Below are 18,730 nucleotides of genomic sequence, written 5' to 3'. Positions count from 1 at the left end.
GTTCGGCCCGGAACTAGATAGATGGATATCTCAGGCCACAGGTGGGAAGTCACACTTCCTTCCGTCGGCAGCTCCACCTCCATCTCGCAGAACTGCCCACATGCCTTCCTTTCGTGCCTTTCGTCCCTCCAGCAGGTTCAGAGGTAGATCCAGGGGAGGTGCTCCCTCACAAAGAGGAACCAGAGGCCGTGGAAGAGGTGCTTCCACTACCACTCTGGACCCCAAGGCCACCAAGCCTGCTGCATGACGGTCCTCCGTCCCAGCTCGGTTACGGAACTTCGGCTCCATGTGGCTCCAGTCCTGTCAGGACGCCTGGGTAAGAGAGCTTGTGACCCTCGGTTACAAGATTCGCTTCAGCAGGTCTCCCCCAGACAGGTTTTTCAGGACCGGTCTTCCTCGTCCTCCAGAGAAAGGACAACAGCTGCTGGCCGCCATCGCCAAGCTGCAGGACATGGGAGTAGTGGTTCCGGTCCCCGCAGAACAGCGGTCCCGGGGCTACTACTCCAGCCTGTTCCTAGTACCGAAGCCGGACGGCTCGGTACGTCCTATTCTCAACCTGAAGGATCTGAACCCATACTTGCACGTGGCCAGATTCAAGATGGAGTCCCTTCAATCCGTTATACAGGGTTTGGAAGAAGGGGAGTTCTTGGTATCCATAGATATCAAGGACGCTTACTTGCACATCCCCATTTGGGCCCCGCACCAGGCATATCTGCGGTTCGCAGTGCAGGACCGGCATTGGCAATTTCAGGCCCTTCCGTTCGGCCTCTCGTCCGCACCTCGGGTCTTCACCAAGGTGATGGCAGTCATGATGGAGGTCCTCCGCATGCAGGGGGTTACTATCATCCCCTATTTGGACGACCTTCTGCTGAAGAGTCGTTCAAGGGACACCCTGTTGGAGCACATTCTTCTCACACAGAAGATCCTCACATCACACGGGTGGATCCTCAACTTTGCCAAGTCACAGCTTCATCCCACTCAGCGTCTCCTGTTTCTAGGGATGATTCTGGACACCAGCCTGATGCGGGTGTTCCTTCCAGTGGACAAGATTCAGTCCTTGCAGGCCTTGGTCAGACTTGTCCTGAGACGGAGACAGGTGTCTGTACACCTGTGCACCAGACTTTTGGGGAGGATGGTATCCTCATTCGAGGCGATGCAATACGCCCGGTTTCATTCTCGACCCTTCCAGCTGTCGCTCCTCCATCAATGGTCGGGCTCTCACCTGCATCTGCAGCAAAGGGTGACCCTGTCCCCACGGGCTCGTTTGTCCCTGCTGTGGTGGCTGAACACCGCCAACCTACAACAGGGGAGGAGGATCGCAATTTGGGACTGGACCCTCATCACCACGGACGCCAGCCTCCGGGGTTGGGGTGCGGTCACCCTGGACCGTCAGTATCAAGGCTTGTGGACGCAACAGGAGAGTCTGCTTTCCATCAACATCCTGGAGCTACGAGCTGTTTACTATGCTCTTCTCAAGGCCAGACCTCTTCTCCAGGGAAAAGCTGTTCGTGTGCAGTCCGACAACTCCACGACTGTTGCGTACATCAACAAGCAGGGAGGAACCCGCAGTTGCGCAGCCATGAAGGAGGTCAGCAGGATCCTGGTCTGGGCAGAGACCCATGCCCTAGCCCTGTCAGCCGTGTTCATTCCAGGAGTGGAGAACTGGGAGGCCGACTTTTTAAGTCGGCGGGACGTTCATCAAGGAGAGTGGTGCTTGCACCCTCAAGTCTTTCAGAAGCTGGTACATCGCTGGGGCTGTCCCCAAGTGGACCTGATGGCGTCCCGCCACAATTTCCAACTTCCCCGGTTCTTCGCAAGACCACGAGATCCTCAGGCAGAGGGGGTAGACGCGCTGGTGGCCCCTTGGCCATTCCAGTATGTGTACCTATTCCCGCCATTTCCGCTGATACCCCGGGTACTTCAGCGGATCCGGAGAGAGGGGGTCACGGCCCTGCTGGTGGCTCCAGACTGGCCTCGTCGGTCTTGGTACACCAGTCTGACAGCTATGCTGATAGATGAGCCGTGGCCTCTACCTCTTCAGGAAGACCTTCTCAGCCAGGGACCCTTCATCTTCCCAGATTTAGGTCGTCTGCATTTGACGGCGTGGCTGCTGAGAGGTCCATCCTGAGGAGGGCAGGTATACCTAGAGCAGTTATACCCACCATGCTTCGCGCCAGGAAAGAGGTTACCTCAGCACACTACCACAGGATATGGCGCTCCTATGTGGCTTGGTGTGAGAGGCGTGGAGTCTCTACATGCCTGTTCAAAAAGGCGAGACTTCTCCTTTTTCTGCAGGAAGATTTGTCGGCAGGGCTGAGGCTGAATACCCTAAAGGTTCAGGTCTCAGCTCTCTCTATCTTTTTTCAGAAGAAGTTAGCCTTTCTTCCAGAGGTTCAAACCTTCTTTCAGTCCTCCAACGGCTCCCTGGGACTTGGACTTGGTGCTGGAGTACCTTCAGTCCTCTGTTTTTGAGCCCTTGGAGGAGGTGGACCTTCGCTACCTTACTTGGAAGGTCGTACTTTTGTTGGCTCTGGCTTCTGCCAGACGTGTATCGGAACTGGGGGCTCTTTCTTGTCGTTCCCCGTTTCTACAGTTTCATCCTGACAGAGCGGAGCTCCGTACCAGCCTGGCCTTCCTCCCAAAGGTGGTATCGGCCTTTCATCTGAACCAGCCCATCGTCGTTCCTGCCTTTCCAGAGGACTTCCCTGGTGGCGAGATCCTTGGATGTGGTTAGGGCTCTAAGAATTTATGTAGCCCGTACAGCCTCTATCAGGAAGTCTAATTCGCTGTTTGTGACCTACGACCCTGTGCGTCGTGGATGGCCAGCCTCTAAACAGACGCTGTCCAGGTGGATTAGGTTAACTATACGTCAGGCCTATGTCACCTCTTCACGGATTCCTCCTGGTTGCATTACAGCGCATTCAACCAGGTCGGTTGGATCCTCTTGGGCGGCTGCCCGAGGGGTTTCTATACAGCAGCTCTGCCGAGCGGCTACCTGGTCTGGCTGCAGAACCTTCGTTAGGTTCTACAGGTTTGATACCTTTGCGGCTCCTGCTTCAGTGTTTGGCCGCAGGGTGTTAAGGGGTTCTCAGCGCTCTCCCACCCGGGATTGAGGGCTCTGGGACGTCCCCAGTGTAACTCCAGTGACACCTAGTGGATGAAGGAGAAAGAGGGATTTTGTACTTACTGTAAATCCTTTTCTCCGAGTCCACAGGTGTCACTGGACGCCCACCGCAGCGCTGTTCTCTTTAAAGTTGCCTCAGGGCTTATGTCCTGCAGGGTCCATTACCTTGGAGTTTCCCTGCTGGGTTACCATGGATATATATATATATATATATATATATATATATATATATATATATATATATATATATATATATATATATATATATATATATATACTAAGTTAATATGTTACATTGTCTGTTGACTGTGTTTGTTTGAACTTTCAGTGTTTTCTCACTGTTCTTTCTTTCATCTTGTATTGAATGATTGTATGTGGTATTAACCTCCTCTTCAGAAGTGTGTTTTATCTTCCTGCTCCCTTCCGGGCACAACCTTTATGACTGACCTGGAGGGGAAGTAGAAGGGGAGGAGTTAGCCACTCTAATCTTTTATTTAAAGTGCCCATGCTCCCTGTGGTCGCCTTCTATTCCCCCAGTGTAACTCCAGTGACACCTGTGGACTCGGAGAAAAGGATTTACGGTAAGTACAAAATCCCTCTATTAAGCAGGCCACGGGGGAGGAAACGTACCTTTCTCCCCGCCCCCTCGGCTAAGCAAACCTCAAAGTTTTCAGCTTTTCGGATGTCCTTTCGACCCTCCCATAGAGGAGGTGCGTCCTTTCAAGGACACTCTTACAGAGGAAAATTTCAGTCGGGGAAAGGAAAAGCCCCAAAATATCGCTTTGGTGCATTCAATAAGAATCAAAGCACCAAGGGGGGAAGACAAGCCCTCGGTATGACTACCTGGGGACTCCTCCTCCTTGTGTCTTTAGAGTGGGGGGTCGCCTTTTTCAGTTTCGGGACGCTTGGGCTTTGTTGGAACAGGATCCTTGGGTCCTGGACATTGTTTCTCAGGGGTACAAGATTTCTTTCAGGGGTGTTCCTCCAAGAAGGTTCTTACCCACGCCACTTCCAAAGGAGTCACGGATCAGGACTGCTCTTTTAGGGGCGGCTCAGTCTCTTCTAGAAAAAGGAGTGGTGGTTCCGGTAGGAGAGAAAGAAAGGTTTTTATTCTATCCTTTTTTTAGTACCCAAGCCAGATGGATCCTTCAGACCCATTCTGAATTTAAAGTCGTTAAATCTCCACCTTCAAAATGAAGTCTCTGAGGTCTGTGCTTCTGAGCCTAGACCAAGGAGAATTTTTGGAGTCAATGGACATCCAGGACGTTTATTTACATGTACCAATTCACCGGGAACATCAGTGACTCCTACGCTTTGCAATTGGAGATCTGCATTACCAGTTTCAGGCGCTACCCTTTGGGCTGGCAGTGGCTCCAAGGGTATTCACAAAGATCATGTCGGTTATGGCGGCTGTTCTCAGTTTGCGGGGTATTATAGTGATACCTTATTTGGACGACCTGTTGTTCAAAGCGGAATCAGCAGAGAAATTACACTGACAGAAATTGCACTTGACAGAGGCAATTCAGTTTCTGCAGCTTCACGGCTGGCTGTTGAATTTTCAGAAGTCACAACTGGTTCCATCCCAAAGGATCCAGTTCTTGGGAGTCCTTCTAGATACACATTTGCATTGACCGTTTCTCCCAGAGACAAAAGCCAAGGACATTTGTCTTCTGGTGTCATCAATTCTGGAGTTGCCGGACCCGTCAGTCTGGAAATGTCTAAAGTTGCTAGGCAAGATGGGGGCGACTTCCGAGACTCTACAGTACGTCAGGTTCCATTCTCGAGCCTTTCAGTGGAACATCTTGACGTCTTGGTCGGGGAACACGAAGACCATGAAAACAGAATCAGTGAAGCTGACGTTGAAAACCAGGTCCTCATTAAGATGGTGGACGGATGTGGACTCCCTTTAGTGGGGTCGGTCTCTTCAGTCTTGGGACTGGCTGGTTGTTACCACTGACACCAGGCTCAAGGGCTGGGGGGCGGTAGTCCTGGACTTGAGGCTTCAGGGCCTGTGGTCCAGAGAGGAGTCGTCCCTCCTGATCAATATACTGGAGCTTCGTGCAGTGTGGAAGGCATTATCCCTGGCGGAAAACAGGCTGAGGGGCCTCCCCATAAGAATTCAGTCGGACAATGCCACGGTTGTGGCATATCTGAATCATCAGGGTGGTACACGCAGCAGGATGGCTATGCAGGAAGTTTCACAGATTCTGATTTGGGCGGAGCAAAATGTTCTGGCCTTATCGGCAGTATTCATCCTGGTAGTTCGGAATGTAGAGGCCGACTTCTTGAGCAGGGAAGAGCTTCTGGAAGGGGAGTGGGCATTGAATCCACAGATATTCCAGGAGATTGTGTCTCGATGGGGACTCCCGGATGTGGATTTAATGGCGTCCAGATTCAACCATCAGGTACCCAGATTATTTTCCAGGACAAGGGACCTTCTAGCGTCAGCAGTGGATGCGATGACGGTACCTGGTCAGGGAGCTTGGCATACATCTTTCCACCGTTTCCGATGATTGCCAGGGTATTGAAGAGGATCAAATCCCAAGGGATTACGGTGATACTGATAGCACCAGATTGGCCGAGGAGGTCTTGGTATTCCAGTGTTCGGAGACTATCAGTAGAGTCGTGGCAACTACCTCTAAGGCCAGATCTTCTAAGACAAGGTCCGTTTTTTTTCCATCAGGATTTAGCTCGGCTAACTTTGACGGCCTGGCTATTGAAACGGCCATTTTAAAGAGCAAGGGATTTTCTGAGGCGGATATAAATACGATGATCAAGGCTAGGAAATCGGTGTCTTCAGCTAATTATTACAGGGTCTGGAAGACGTATATCTGGTGGTGTGAACGCCAGAAGACTCACACGGCTAGGTTCAAGCTAACCAAGTTGCTTGAATGTCTTCAGGATGTTTTTTCTTCGGGACTGAGTCTCCAGTCTCTTAAAGTTCAGATTTCGGCCTTATCTATTTTCTTTTAGAAACGAGTGGCCATGATTCCGGAGGTACAGACCTTTCATCAAGGGGTTACAAGGTTAAATCCTCCATACAAACAACCAGTAGCACCATGGGATTTATCTCTGGTGTTGGAAATTCTTCAAAAGCCTCCTTTTGAACCGTTAAGGTCGGCTGACCTTAAATTTCTAACCTGGAAGATGGTATTTTTGTTAGCTATTTCCTCTGACAAGAGGGTTTCTGAGTTGGGAGCATTGTCTTGTAAGCCTCCTTTCTTAATCTTTCATGATGATAGGGCTGTGCTGAGAACAGTACCTACATTTTTACCAAAAGTTTTTTCTACTTTCCATTTAAATCCGGATATTGTTCTTCCTGTATTTCATCCCCCTGAGGGTTCCAAGAAAAGGGACAAATTGAGGAATTTGGATGTGGTTCGCACTCTGCGCAGTTAAAGTTTTTCGGAAGATGGATACTTTACTCGTTTTGTATGATGTACATAAAATAGGCTGGCCCGCTTCAAAACAGACCATTGCTAGGTGGCTTAGATCAGTTATTGCATTTGCATATACTAAGGATGATAGGCCGGTACCGGTCAGAATAAACGCACATACCACCAGATCGGTTGCTACCTCTTGGGCGGTGCGCCATGGGGCTACAGCTGAGCAAGTATGCAGGGCTGCCACTTGGTCATCTGTTCACACTTTTGCCAAATTCTATAGGTTCCATGAGTTCGCGTCGGAGGACGCATCATTCGGGTGAGCAGTGATGAGAGCTGCAAACCTGAGCATACCCTCCCAAAGGACCAGCTCTGGAACGTCCCAATGTGAGCTGTGTCACCAGGACCATTGAAAGAGAAAAAGGGATTTTTGTAAGAAAGGGATTTTTCTTACAAAAATCCCTTTTTTACAGATATGGTAACATAAAACCTACAGTGCACAAGATGCTGAGCATAAGTGGTCCACTATTCCAGGTGAATACAGAAAAGATAATCTCACCCTAATTGAAAACTGCGGTGGGTTTAATGCTCGAGAAGCAATGCAGTCTGGGCCACAATTGCTCGCCCCCACCGCAGCAGCTTAAATGGTCCGGAAATGTTGATTGGTTCATAGTCCGGTATGATGAAACCACAAAATGCTGGTGCATCAATGGAGTCTGTCCAAGCGATGCATTTCAGGGACTGTATACCCTTCCTCAGGTTTGGATAGACACCATCACCTTTGGTCAGGTTTAAATACCCCTCCTAATCCGGGAATAAAGGCGGCAACACAGCGCACATCCTCTGTGCATTTCCGCCAGAAGTGCCATCCGCGCCATTCGGTCCACATGCGCATTGACCACTTCCGGTAAGAAGCAATTCCGGTTTCCGCGTCTTTTGCTATTCCCATTCGCGGCTTTTATGTTTCTAACGGCACCATTTTAATTATGGGCAAACCCAGCGGTCCGCATTCTTTTAGAGACCCATTTCAAGGTAATTAGAGTCTGATTCCGACCGGTCCGCTAGGCGATGTATGTTCGCAGACTAGCGAACAGGTAAATGCCCCCTGCTCGACAGAACGGCCACCCCACGCGAATCCCTGCATTTGCATGCTAGGGGATGGGGACAGTTAACCATACCCTCGCATGCCAGCGCTCCAGTGAAGAATCATTTACATGGTCACCGAACACCAAATGATTTTTTTCCCCATTCGCAGATAAGATAGCCTAAAGATAGCCTAATTCGGTGCGGGCACTGACGTCATGTGACATCAGCCACCCAACCCACGCAGGCATCAACACGCCTGCATTCCCAGGGGATCACCCAGCATTTTTATAGGGACGCCCATAAAATTCTGGGCATTCCCCTGCCCCATCCCCTACCCGTGCAAACGCCTCAGCGAGTGTGATACTCGCCAAAGGTGCAGCACATGCGTATATCCATCCATGCACAGGCTCACACCATCGGAAAAGGAGCCGATTTCGAACGATAAAAACAGAATTATGCCCCTAGTATGTGCCCCTCCCACACTGTGCGGTGCCCCTGATGAGACCAATCACTTTTTTAAAATTTTTGTACTGTTCCAATTGCTTGATACGGTGTCTATCACCTTCCATTACAGGGTCAAAGAAAAACAAGGCCGAAGGTGTCACCACGGGAGATCTGTCACTTCCCCAGCAGCAGTAAGTAGGGATATGTCCTATGTGCATGTACTACTGAGGGTCTAGTGTCCTATGAGATCTGTCACTTCCCCAGCAGCAGTAAGTAGGGTTATGGCCTATGTGCCTGTACTACAGAGGGTCTAGTGTCCCATGAGATCTGGCACTTCCCCAGCAGCTGTAAGTAGGGTTATGGCCTATGTGCATGTAGTACTGAGGGTCTAGTCTCCCATGAGATCTGGCACTTCCCCAGCAGCTGTAAGTAGGTTTATGGCCTATGTGCATGTACTACTGAGGGTGTAGTGTCCCATGAGATCTGTCACTTCCCCAGCAGCTGTAAGTAGGTTTATGGCCTATGTACGTGTACTACTGAGGGTCTAGTCTCCCATGAGATCTGGCACTTCCCCAGCAGCTGTAAGTAGGTTTATGGCCTATGTGCATGTACTACTGAGGGTCTAGTCTCCCATGAGATCTGGCACTTCCCCAGCAGCTGTAAGTAGGTTTATGGCCTATGTACGTGTACTACTGAGGGTCTATTGTCCCATGAGATCTGTCACTTCCCCAGCAGCAGTAAGTAGGGATATGTCCTATGTGCGTGTACTACTGAGGGTCTATTGTCCCATGAGATCTGTCACTTCCCCAGCAGCCGTAAGTAGGGTTATGGCCTATGTGCGTGTACTACTCAGGGTCTAGTGTCCCATGAGATCTGTCACTTCCCCAGCAGCCGTAAGTAGGGTTATGGCCTATGTGCGTGTACTACTGAGGGTCTAGTGTTCCATGAGATCTGTCACTTCCCCAGCAGCTGTAAGTAGGGTTATGGCCTATGTGCATGTACTACTGAGGGTGTAGTGTCCCATGAGATCTGTCACTTCCCCAGCAGCCGTAAGTAGGGTTATGGCCTATGTGCGTGTACTACTGAGGGTCTAGTGTCCCATGAGATCTGTCGCTTCCCCAGCAGCAGTAAGTAGGGTTATGGCCTATGTGCATGCACTACTGAGGGTCTAGTGTCCCATGAGATCTGTCACTTCCCCAGCAGCCGTAAGTAGGGTTATGGCCTATGTGCGTGTAGTACTGAGGGTCTAGTATCCCATGAGATCTGTCACTTCCCCAGCAGCCGTAAGTAGGGTTATGGCCTATGTACATGTACTACTGAGGGTCTAGTGTCCCATGAGATCTGTCACTTCCCCAGCAGCCGTAAGTAGGATTATGGCCTATGTGCGTGTACTACTGAGGGTCTAGTGTCCCATGAGATCTGTCACTTCCCCAGCAGCCGTAAGTAGGGTTATGGCCTATGTGCGTGTACTACTGAGGGTCTAGTGTCCCATGAGATCTGTCACTTCCCCAGCAGCCGTAAGTAGGGTTATGGCCTATGTGCGTGAACTACTGAGGGTCTAGTGTCCCATGAGATCTGTCACTTCCCCAGCAGCTATAAGTAGGGTTATGGCCTATGTGCGTGTACTACTGAGGGTCTAGTGTCCCATGAGATCTGTCACTTCCCCAGCAGCCGTAAGTAGGGTTACGGCCTATGTGCGTGTACTACTGAGGGTCTAGTGTCCCATGAGATCTGTCACTTCCCCAGCAGCTGTAAGTATGGTAATGGCCTATGTGCGTGTAGTACTGAGGGTCTAGTGTCCCATGAGATCTGTCACTTCCCCAGCAGCTGTAAGTAGGGTTATGGCCTATGTGTGTGTACTACTGAGGGTCTAGTGTCCCATGAGATCTGTCACTTCCCCAGCAGCAGTAAGTAGGGATATGTCCTATGTGCGTGTTCTACTGAGGGTCTAGTGTCCCATGAGATCTGTCACTTCCCCAGCAGCTGTAAGTAGGGTTATGGCCTATGTGCGTGTACTACTGAGGGTCTAGTGTCCCATGAGATCTGTCACTTCCCCAGCAGCTGTAAGTAGGGTTATGGCCTATGTGCGTGTACTACTGAGGGTCTAGTCTCCCATGAGATCTGTCACTTCCCCAGCAGCTGTAAGTAGGGTTATGGCCTATGTGCGTATACTACTGAGGGTCTAGTGTCCCATGAGATCTGTCACTTCCCCAGCAGCAGTAAGTAGGGATATGTCCTATGTGCGTGTACTACTGAGGGTCTAGTGTCCCATGAGATCTGTCACTTCCCCAGCAGCTGTAAGTAGGGTTATGGCCTATGTGCGTGTACTACTGTGGGTCTAGTGTCCCATGAGATCTGTCCCTTCCCCAGCAGCTGTAAGTAGGGTTATGGCCTATGTGCGTGTACTACTAAGGGTCTAGTGTCCCATGAGATCTGTCCCTTCCCCAGCAGCTGTAAGTAGGGTTATGGCCTATGTGCGTGTACTACTGAGGGTCTAGTGTCCCATGAGATCTGTCACTTCCCCAGCAGCTGTAAGTAGGGTTATGGCCTATGTGCATGTACTACTGAGGGTCTAGTGTCCCATGAGATCTGTCACTTCCCCAGCAGCTGTAAGTAGGGTTATGGCCTATGTGCGTGTACTACTGAGGGTCTAGTGTCCCATGAGATCTGTCGCTTCCCCAGCAGCAGTAAGTAGGGATATGTCCTATGTGCGTGTACTACTGAGGGTCTAGTGTCCCATGAGATCTGTAACTTCCCCAGCAGCCGTAAGTAGGGTTATAGCCTATGTGCGTGTACTACTGAGGGTCTAGTGTCCCATGAGATCTGTCACTTCCCCAGCAGCTGTAAGTAGGGTTATGGCCTATGTGCGTGTACTACTGAGGGTCTAGTGTCCCACGAGATCTGTCACTTCCCCAGCAGCTGTAAGTAGGGGTATGGCCTATGTGCATGTACTACTGAGGGTCTAGTGTCCCATGAGATCTGTCACTTCCCCAGCAGCTGTAAGTAGGGTTATGGCCTATGTGCGTGTACTACTGAGGGTCTAGTGTCCCATGAGATCTGTCACTTCCCCAGCGGCTGTAAGTAGGGTTATGGCCTATGTGCCTGTACTACTGAGGGTCTAGTGTCCCATGAGATCTGTCACTTCCCCAGCAGCTGTATGTAGGGTTATGGCCTATGTGCGTGTACTACTGAGGGTCTAGTGTCCCATGAGATCTGTCACTTCCCCAGCAGCCGTAAGTAGGGTTATGGCCTATGTGCGTGTACTACTGAGGGCCTAGTGTCCCATGAGATCTGTCACTTCCCCAGCAGCCGTAAGTAGGGTTATGGCCTATGTGCATGTACTACTAAGGGCCTAGTGTCCCATGAGATCTGTCACTTCCCCAGCAGCGGTAAGTAGGGGTTATGGCCTATGTGCATGTACTACTGAGGGTCTAGTGTCCCATGAGATCTGTCACTTTCCCAGCAGCCATAAGTAGGGTTATGGCCTATGTGCGTATACGACTAAAGGTCTAGTGTCCCATGAGATCTGTCACTTTCCCAGCAGCTGTAAGTAGGGTTATGGCCTATGTACGTATACTACTGAGGGTCTAGTGTCCCATGAGATCTGTCACTTCCCCAGCAGCCGTAAGTAGGGTTATGGCCTATGTACATGTACTACTGAGGGTCTAGTGTCCCATTAATTCTGTCACTTCCCCAGCAGCCGTAAGTAGGGTTATGGCCTATGTACGTGTACTACTGAGGGTCTAGTGTCCCATGAGATCTGTCACTTCCCCAGCAGCTGTAAGTAGGGTTATGGCCTATGTGTGTGTACTACTGAGGGTCTAGTGTCCCATGGGATCTGTCACTTCTCCAGCAGCTGTAAGTAGAGTTATGGCCTATGTGCGTGTACTACTGAGGGTCTAGTGTCCCATGATATCTGTCACTTCCCCAGCAGCCGTAAGTAGGGTTATGGCCTATGTGCGTATACTACTGAGGGTCTAGTGTCCCATGAGATCTGTCACTTCCCCAGCAGCTGTAAGTAGGGTTATGGCCTATGTGCGTATACTACTGAGGGTCTAGTGTCCCATAAGATCTGTCACTTCCCCAGCAGCTGTAAGTAGGGTTATGGCCTATGTACGTGTAGTACTGAGGGTCTAGTGTCCCATGAGATCTGTCACTTCCCCAGCAGCCGTAAGTAGGGTTATGGCCTATGTGCGTGTACTACTGAGGGTCTAGTGTCCCATGAGATCTGTCACTTTCCCAGCAGCTGTAAGTAGGGTTATGGCTTATGTGCATGTACTACTGAGGGTCTAGTGTCCCATGAGATCTGTCACTTCCCCAGCAGCCGTAAGTAGGGTTATGGCCTATGTGCCTGTACTACAGAGGGTCTAGTGTCCCATGAGATCTGTCACTTTCCCAGCAGCCGTAAGTAGGGGTTATGGCCTATATGCGTGTAGTACTGAGGGTCTAGTGTCCCATGAGATCTGTCCCTTTCCCAGCAGCCGTAAGTAGGGTTATGGCCTATGTGCGTGTACTACTGAGGGTCTAGTGTCCCATGAGATCTGTCACTTCCCCAGCAGCCGTAAGTAGGGTTATGGCCTATGTACGTGTACTACTGAGGGTCTATTGTCCCATGAGATCCGTCACTTCCCCAGCAGCCGTAAGTAGGGTTATGGCCTATGTGCGTGTACTACTGAGGGTCTAGTGTCCCATGAGATCTGTCACTTCCCCAGCAGCCATAAGTAGAGTTATGACATATGTGCGTGTAATATTGAGGGTCTAGTGTCCCATGAGATATGTCACGTCCCCAGCAGCTGTAAGTAGAGTTATGGCCTATGTGCGTGTACTACTGAGGGTCTAGTGTCCTATAAGATCTGTCACTTCCCCAGCAGCTGTAAGTAGGGTTATGGCCTATGTGCGTGTACTACTTGGGGTCTAGCGTCCCATGATATATGTCACTTCCCCAGCAGCTGTAAGTAGGGTTATGGCCTATGTGCATGTACTACTGAGGGTCTAGTGTCCCATGAGACATGTCACTTCCCCAGCAGCCGTAAGTAGGGTTATGGCCTATGTGCGTGTACTACTGAGGGTCTAGTGTCCCATGAGATCCGTCACTTCCCCAGCAGCCGTAAGTAGGGTTATGGCCTATGTACGTGTACTACTGAGGGTCTAGTGTCCCATGAGATCTGTCACTTCCCCAGCAGCTGTAAGTAGGGTTATGGCCTATGTGTGTGTAGTTCTGAGGGTCTAGTGTCCCATGAGATCTGTCATTTCCCCAGCAGCTGTAAGTAGGGTTATGGCCTATGTGTGTCAGGCCTCGGGTCACTGGTGTAGCCGGCTGCGGCAGCAGTGAGCCAGTGGAGGATGCTGGGTACTGGAATGCAGGTGGTTTGAGGTATGGAGGGTTCTTATGGTATGGGAACTGCGGATGCAGCCAGGTGGGGAATTGACGTGACTCTGATCAGAGGCGCGGAGTCTAACACCACCGACGGTCTTCACCCGGGACCCCCGCAAGGAGGTTTGGACTCCGCTGCGTTCGGTGGTGAGGTCGCGACCCTCTGACCTGAGTTCCCACACCTGACTAGCCTAGCACAGGAGATGGACTGTGAGTGTCTCTGGTCGTGGAGAATCGTAACCGATGAATGGTCTGGAAACTACTGGAATGTCGGCAGTCTGGGAACTGCTGGGTTGTCGGCAGTCTGAGAACTGCTGGGAAGTCGGCAGTCAGGGAACTGCTGGATTTGTATGAAGTGTTGACACCTGTGTCGACTTGGGAGTTGAAAGTGGTGATGGCCCTTTAAGGGCAATGCAAACTTGCTGGCAGTTGCTGGAGAGCTCTGGAGAACTGCAGATGGTATAAGCAGCTGGAAGATGACCTGGCAGGTGAAGGGTGTCCAGGGAGCTTTCAGGAATCAACAGCAGCTGTAGCAGATTACTCAGGAACACAGGAACAAGGGAATCTGGAGCCTAGAACGCTGACTCTTGGTAGCACACAGGATTAAGACTAGTTGTTCAAGGCAGGGGTAATGGGCCAGAGGCCTTACCTATATCCCTCCAGCTGGTCTGTGATTGGCTGCAAGCTGCAGCAGCAATTAAGTCCAGGAAGTACCTGTGCACACCTTTGGTCACATGAGTCAGTGCACAGGTCAGAGCAACAAGGTCACAGGCAATCCACTGGAGGACAAAGTCATGTGATTGCAAGTGTCATGGCGGCGCCCATGCAGACTATAGAGTGATGTCACACAGATCCTGCCATGGAGAATACCCAGGGACAGCGCAGGACAAGGACCTGCGTCGCAGGACGCACCAGCGTGCGGGTAAGGAATGCGGTCGCAGATGCGAACGCACACCGCGGTTTCTGACAATGTGCATGTAGTACTGAGGGTCTAGTCTCCCATGAGATCTGTCACTTCCCCAGCAGCTGTAAGTAGGGTTATGGCCTATGTGCGTGTACTACTAAGGGTCTAGTGTCCCATGCGATCTGATCAGGGAACATCTTCATTATAACCACTGCAGACAGCTGACAGACTAATAGGGGTGATGCATTAATTGAACCCAGTACCTATTTTCTCCATTCAGGTCTCCATATTAGTGCATGCAAAAAAAACTGGGACTTGATAATATGTTAATATGAATTAGTTTGTTGGAAATAATGGCTGACAAAGACCCTGAGGGCATCGTAATATTTTGGAACCCAACAGTAGGATAATGAATAAACCCCAGGATTACACTAATCAGCTGTTTGTTATGTCTGTAGGAACGATGAATCAGCCCCATACACCCCTGTATCGGAGGACCTGACAGAAACGGAAGAAGAGGCCACTGAACAGCTCGGTGATGGCACATTGGGGTCTAATGGGGGAATTACTTTCAATGAATTTTAAAAATAAGACATAAAACTGTGACGATTCATTGGAGACTGGTTCATCGAGGGGTCAACATTATCTGTGCCAAATTCCAGGACATGCGCTACGCCGATATGAGACTGGTCGGGGGATGTATTATGTACGGCATGTGCGGCTGAGTCACAGTGTCCCAAAAGTTACCGCACAGAGATGCGGAATGGATTTGGATGCAGGGTCTGTGGATTTCAGTGGGTGTTCCTGGAAGGTAACGGGGGGGGGGGGGCTAGGTAGTGCGCCATTCTCAGGCGGGAACCTGCGCCTGGCTGGAGCTGGTGTAAGTTACATTGGTGCATCTGATGGTACATACTATATATGAGTACATACAGATGGACGTGCGTCACTACAAGCTGGCGTCTCTCGAGTCACAGATTCGGCCGTAGCGTTACACGGGGCTGCGGCGATAGAATTTACTACAGCTTCTAACAATGAATAGCGCAGGTGTTACCCTTAGCAACCCATTATACCGTAGCTCTCATTTTCCTATTGCAGCTTGGAAAATGATAGGCAGAATCTGATTGGCCATGGGCAGCATCTGCATGTTTGTAAGCGTTAGTAACTACAGATGGAGTGCTTGTGATCTTTGCAGGGGCTGGCGGTGGATTCGCCAGCTGCCGAAAGGGGATGCGCGCGCACGAGATGCATGCGCATCGCCTTTAACCGGAGCTCCCCCCGGGTCCCCATCGGTTTGTCGCCGTTCCCCATCTCCCTGCTCCCCTCACTAGCCCTGCCCGTTTTCCTGAAGCGGAGATGGGCAGGGTTCCCGTCTCTCGCCGATGGGAAACTGGGAGTCGCGCATGTGTGTGTGTGGGATGCTCGTGCGTCCCAGTCAGATGTAGCGTACGGTCACCAGTGGGGTCGGTCTGTTGAGCTCCGGCGCTGGATTAGCGGCGCGACATCTGTAGTGTTACATAATTGTATATATCCCGTTTGGATGGAGACTCACGGTGCTGCATGGGGCAGGATTACACCTTTTATTGGTTATTTCACTTCTAATCATTGTTTTACAGACTTTGGAACTAATGACATTTCTGTGACTGTAACGTAATCTGTTACATCATAGCGGGCAAGTGTTTTATTATAGGTTTTTTTTTTCCAGTTTTTATTCAATATATATCTGTACTTGTAATAAATGGCATTTTACTATTACACTCACGTTATAAGGATTTATATATTTGTAAGTGTATATATTTAGCGTATCTCTGAGTAACGGCTGCGGGAGAATAGCGCTGATACGCAGCACACAAAGGGCTATTTATGTGCTGATTGCTGGTACAGTTCTCCTGCTCCCTAGGCTATGGCTACATGTATGTGCAGCACACATATGACCTGGTACTGACCACTCCCCCAGGGCCAGGATTACATATGGGCACACTGGGCAGCTGCGGGAGAATAGCGCTGATACCCAGCACACAAAGGGTTATTTATGTGCTGATTGCTGGTACAGTTCTATTGCTCCATAGGCTATGGCTACATGTATGTGCAGCACACATGTGGCCTGGTACTGACCACTCCAGGGCCAGGATAACATATGGGCACACTGGGCAGCTGCAGGAGAATAGCGCTGATACCCAGCACACAAAGGGTTATTTATGTACTGATTGCTGGTATTGTTCTCCTGCTCCCTAGGCTATGGCTACATGTATGTGCAGCACACATGTGGCCTGGTTCTGACTAGAGATGAGCGGTTCGGATTCCACCGCTCCGAACATAGCTTGCCCGAGTGCCCGCAAGCCATGCTTGCTAGTTTATGGCTTTGTTCGGAAACCCGAGCACGGCCGAATGCAGAAAGCTGGCTTCTGATTCTCGTGAGACACAGAGTCTTTAAAAGCTTGGTGTTCCGAGAATTCAGCGTCATTTCACAGTCACACTTCCTGCTGCGCAGAGCTCTGCTGTTCACGGCGGTGGCGGGCTTCTGGGGCATTGTGTACTGGGGTGTTTCAGACTTTAACTGAAGGGTGTTGTGCAGTGCATGCAGAGTCAGACTGCAGAGGGGTTTGGCACTGGGTGTTTAACTTGAACTTGTACTTGTCATCATCAATCACTCAGAGTCATTTGTGTGCAGAGGGGTGTAACAGCACCCCTGTGACGGTGTGGTGCGATGGTTTACCAGGCTCTGGAATAGAAGGCTTCAGGGATTTTCATGGCTTCTTCTGGAGAACCTGTGGCAGGGAATGTCACACCCCTAGGAGGACCCACAAAAAGGAACACTACTACAGTTAACAGCGACAAGGATTTATTTAAAGACACATGGATTGGTCGCTGCAATATTTAAATAGATATTTGTAAATGACATCAACAATACTTATCGAGTAAACTGTCACTTTAAAGCATTACATAAAATTGTAATCATTCTAACTCTCTGAATTGAATTGGCCTCAGCGATTAAGGGTGGTATATGCATACAAGAACAAGATCATTTGCATAGTAAGATGACTTCATTACATTACAGTGCTTATCACAGTGAATTCAATATAACTGCAACTTGCAGTGTCCGCCAGGTGGCGCTTCTTAACCTGAATATATCTAACTTCCCTCTCTGGCCCTGCAGCCAATCTAAACGTTTCAACAACCTTCATGCAAATTAACGGCAATCAACGTACATTATCCCAAATAACAGTCACTGGTTCAAAACAATGATCCCACGATAACAGGTCCTCACACCTATATAGTTAAGTCCCTACAATAGTGTGCACACATATTTATACTCCACAGGGGAAGGGTTAATGGTAAACGGTCCTCAGGAAGAGGGACAGGCAAGCTCCCTTCTTAGGGGTTGCCTCCTGTTCTGTGTATTAACCAGGCTACAGGGGTAGCCTTAACAGTGGCCGGCCTTGGCAGTGGGAGTCTCACAGTTGCTGTCCCCTCTCTGGCACTTGGGGTCCCCCTATTCTTGATAAGCAGCTAATGCTGTGGCTGAAGCAACAACCCCTCTCTGTATGTGGGTTGTAAACAGGTGGTATGGGATGCCCCTGCTGGGTATTGCAAGGATGCAGATGCTGTTGCAGGGGGAATGAATCGTTACCTTGGGTGTTGCTGGCTCCTGCCACATGGATCACTGGCTATACTGCTGCATGCTGTCTGGCCCCTCTGCTGGGTGCTTCAGTGTGCTCCCTCTCTCTCTTGCTTCTCCTCACCCTTGGTACAGCCGCCTCCTTCACCTTTCTCTCACACATGCCTCAATGCTTCCTCCTCCTGCAGCATGCTGCTGTCATCACACTGCTGCACTCACTCCCTCTGTCTTCAGGCAGCACACTTCTTTTCTCTCTGATGCTAGGCTCTGGGACTCCACGTTGCAGCTCTCCTTCACAGGGCTTTCTCCTCTCTTCCTCTCATGCTGCCTGGCCTCTGACCTCTTTTTTTGTGCTCCCCAGCCAGCCAATCCCCATGGGGCCAGGCTTTCTCTCACAGGATACAGGTGAGGGTGGCTGCTGGGTCCTAGCACTGGCTGGGTTAGTTTAACCCCTCACAGCCTTGGTCACAGGGAAGGGGTTCTGCAGGCAGCATTGGCTGCAATAGTTAAACTCCTCCAGGGCACAGGGGCCATACAAGGGGTACCCCTGGAGTAGGGTGCCACAGGGGTGCTGTGCAGTGCAGACAGACGGCTGTTGTGCAGAGTAGACAGGGGTGTTGTGTGCAGTGCATGCAAACTGCAGAGGAGTTTGGCACTGGGGTGTTTAACTTAACTTGAAATTGTCATCAATCACTCAGTCATCATTACATTAGTGTGCAGAGGGGTGTTGTGCAGTGCATACAGAGGGGTGTTGTGAACTTGTGCAGTGCAGACTATGCACCATACAGTATATACTACT

General features: G+C 50.4%; 1 protein-coding gene across 2 annotated transcripts in view; it reads left to right on the top strand.

Moving 5' to 3' along the window:
• The window catches only part of LOC146053259 (uncharacterized), a 185,275-nt gene extending 169,219 nt beyond the window's left edge, over positions 1 to 16,056 (top strand). Inside the window, exons 11-12 of one of the 2 annotated variants that reach the window (XM_083167962.1) lie at positions 8,168 to 8,228; positions 14,774 to 16,056. In XM_083167962.1, the coding sequence (XP_083024088.1) occupies positions 8,168 to 8,228; positions 14,774 to 14,900 (188 nt within the window). In that variant the 3' untranslated portion in view covers positions 14,901 to 16,056. The remainder of the gene's footprint in view (positions 1 to 8,167; positions 8,229 to 14,773) is intronic. The other variant, XM_083167963.1, reaches the window with a different exon arrangement.
• The last annotated feature ends 2,674 nt before the right edge of the window (positions 16,057 to 18,730 follow it).

Source organism: Crinia signifera, unplaced genomic scaffold, assembly GCF_055691185.1.
Source record: "Crinia signifera unplaced genomic scaffold, ASM5569118v1 HAP2_SCAFFOLD_132, whole genome shotgun sequence".
NCBI classification, from domain to species: Eukaryota; Metazoa; Chordata; class Amphibia; order Anura; family Myobatrachidae; genus Crinia; species Crinia signifera.
Note: the sequence above shows the minus strand (reverse complement) of the source record. Positions and strands in the feature narration are given on the sequence as shown.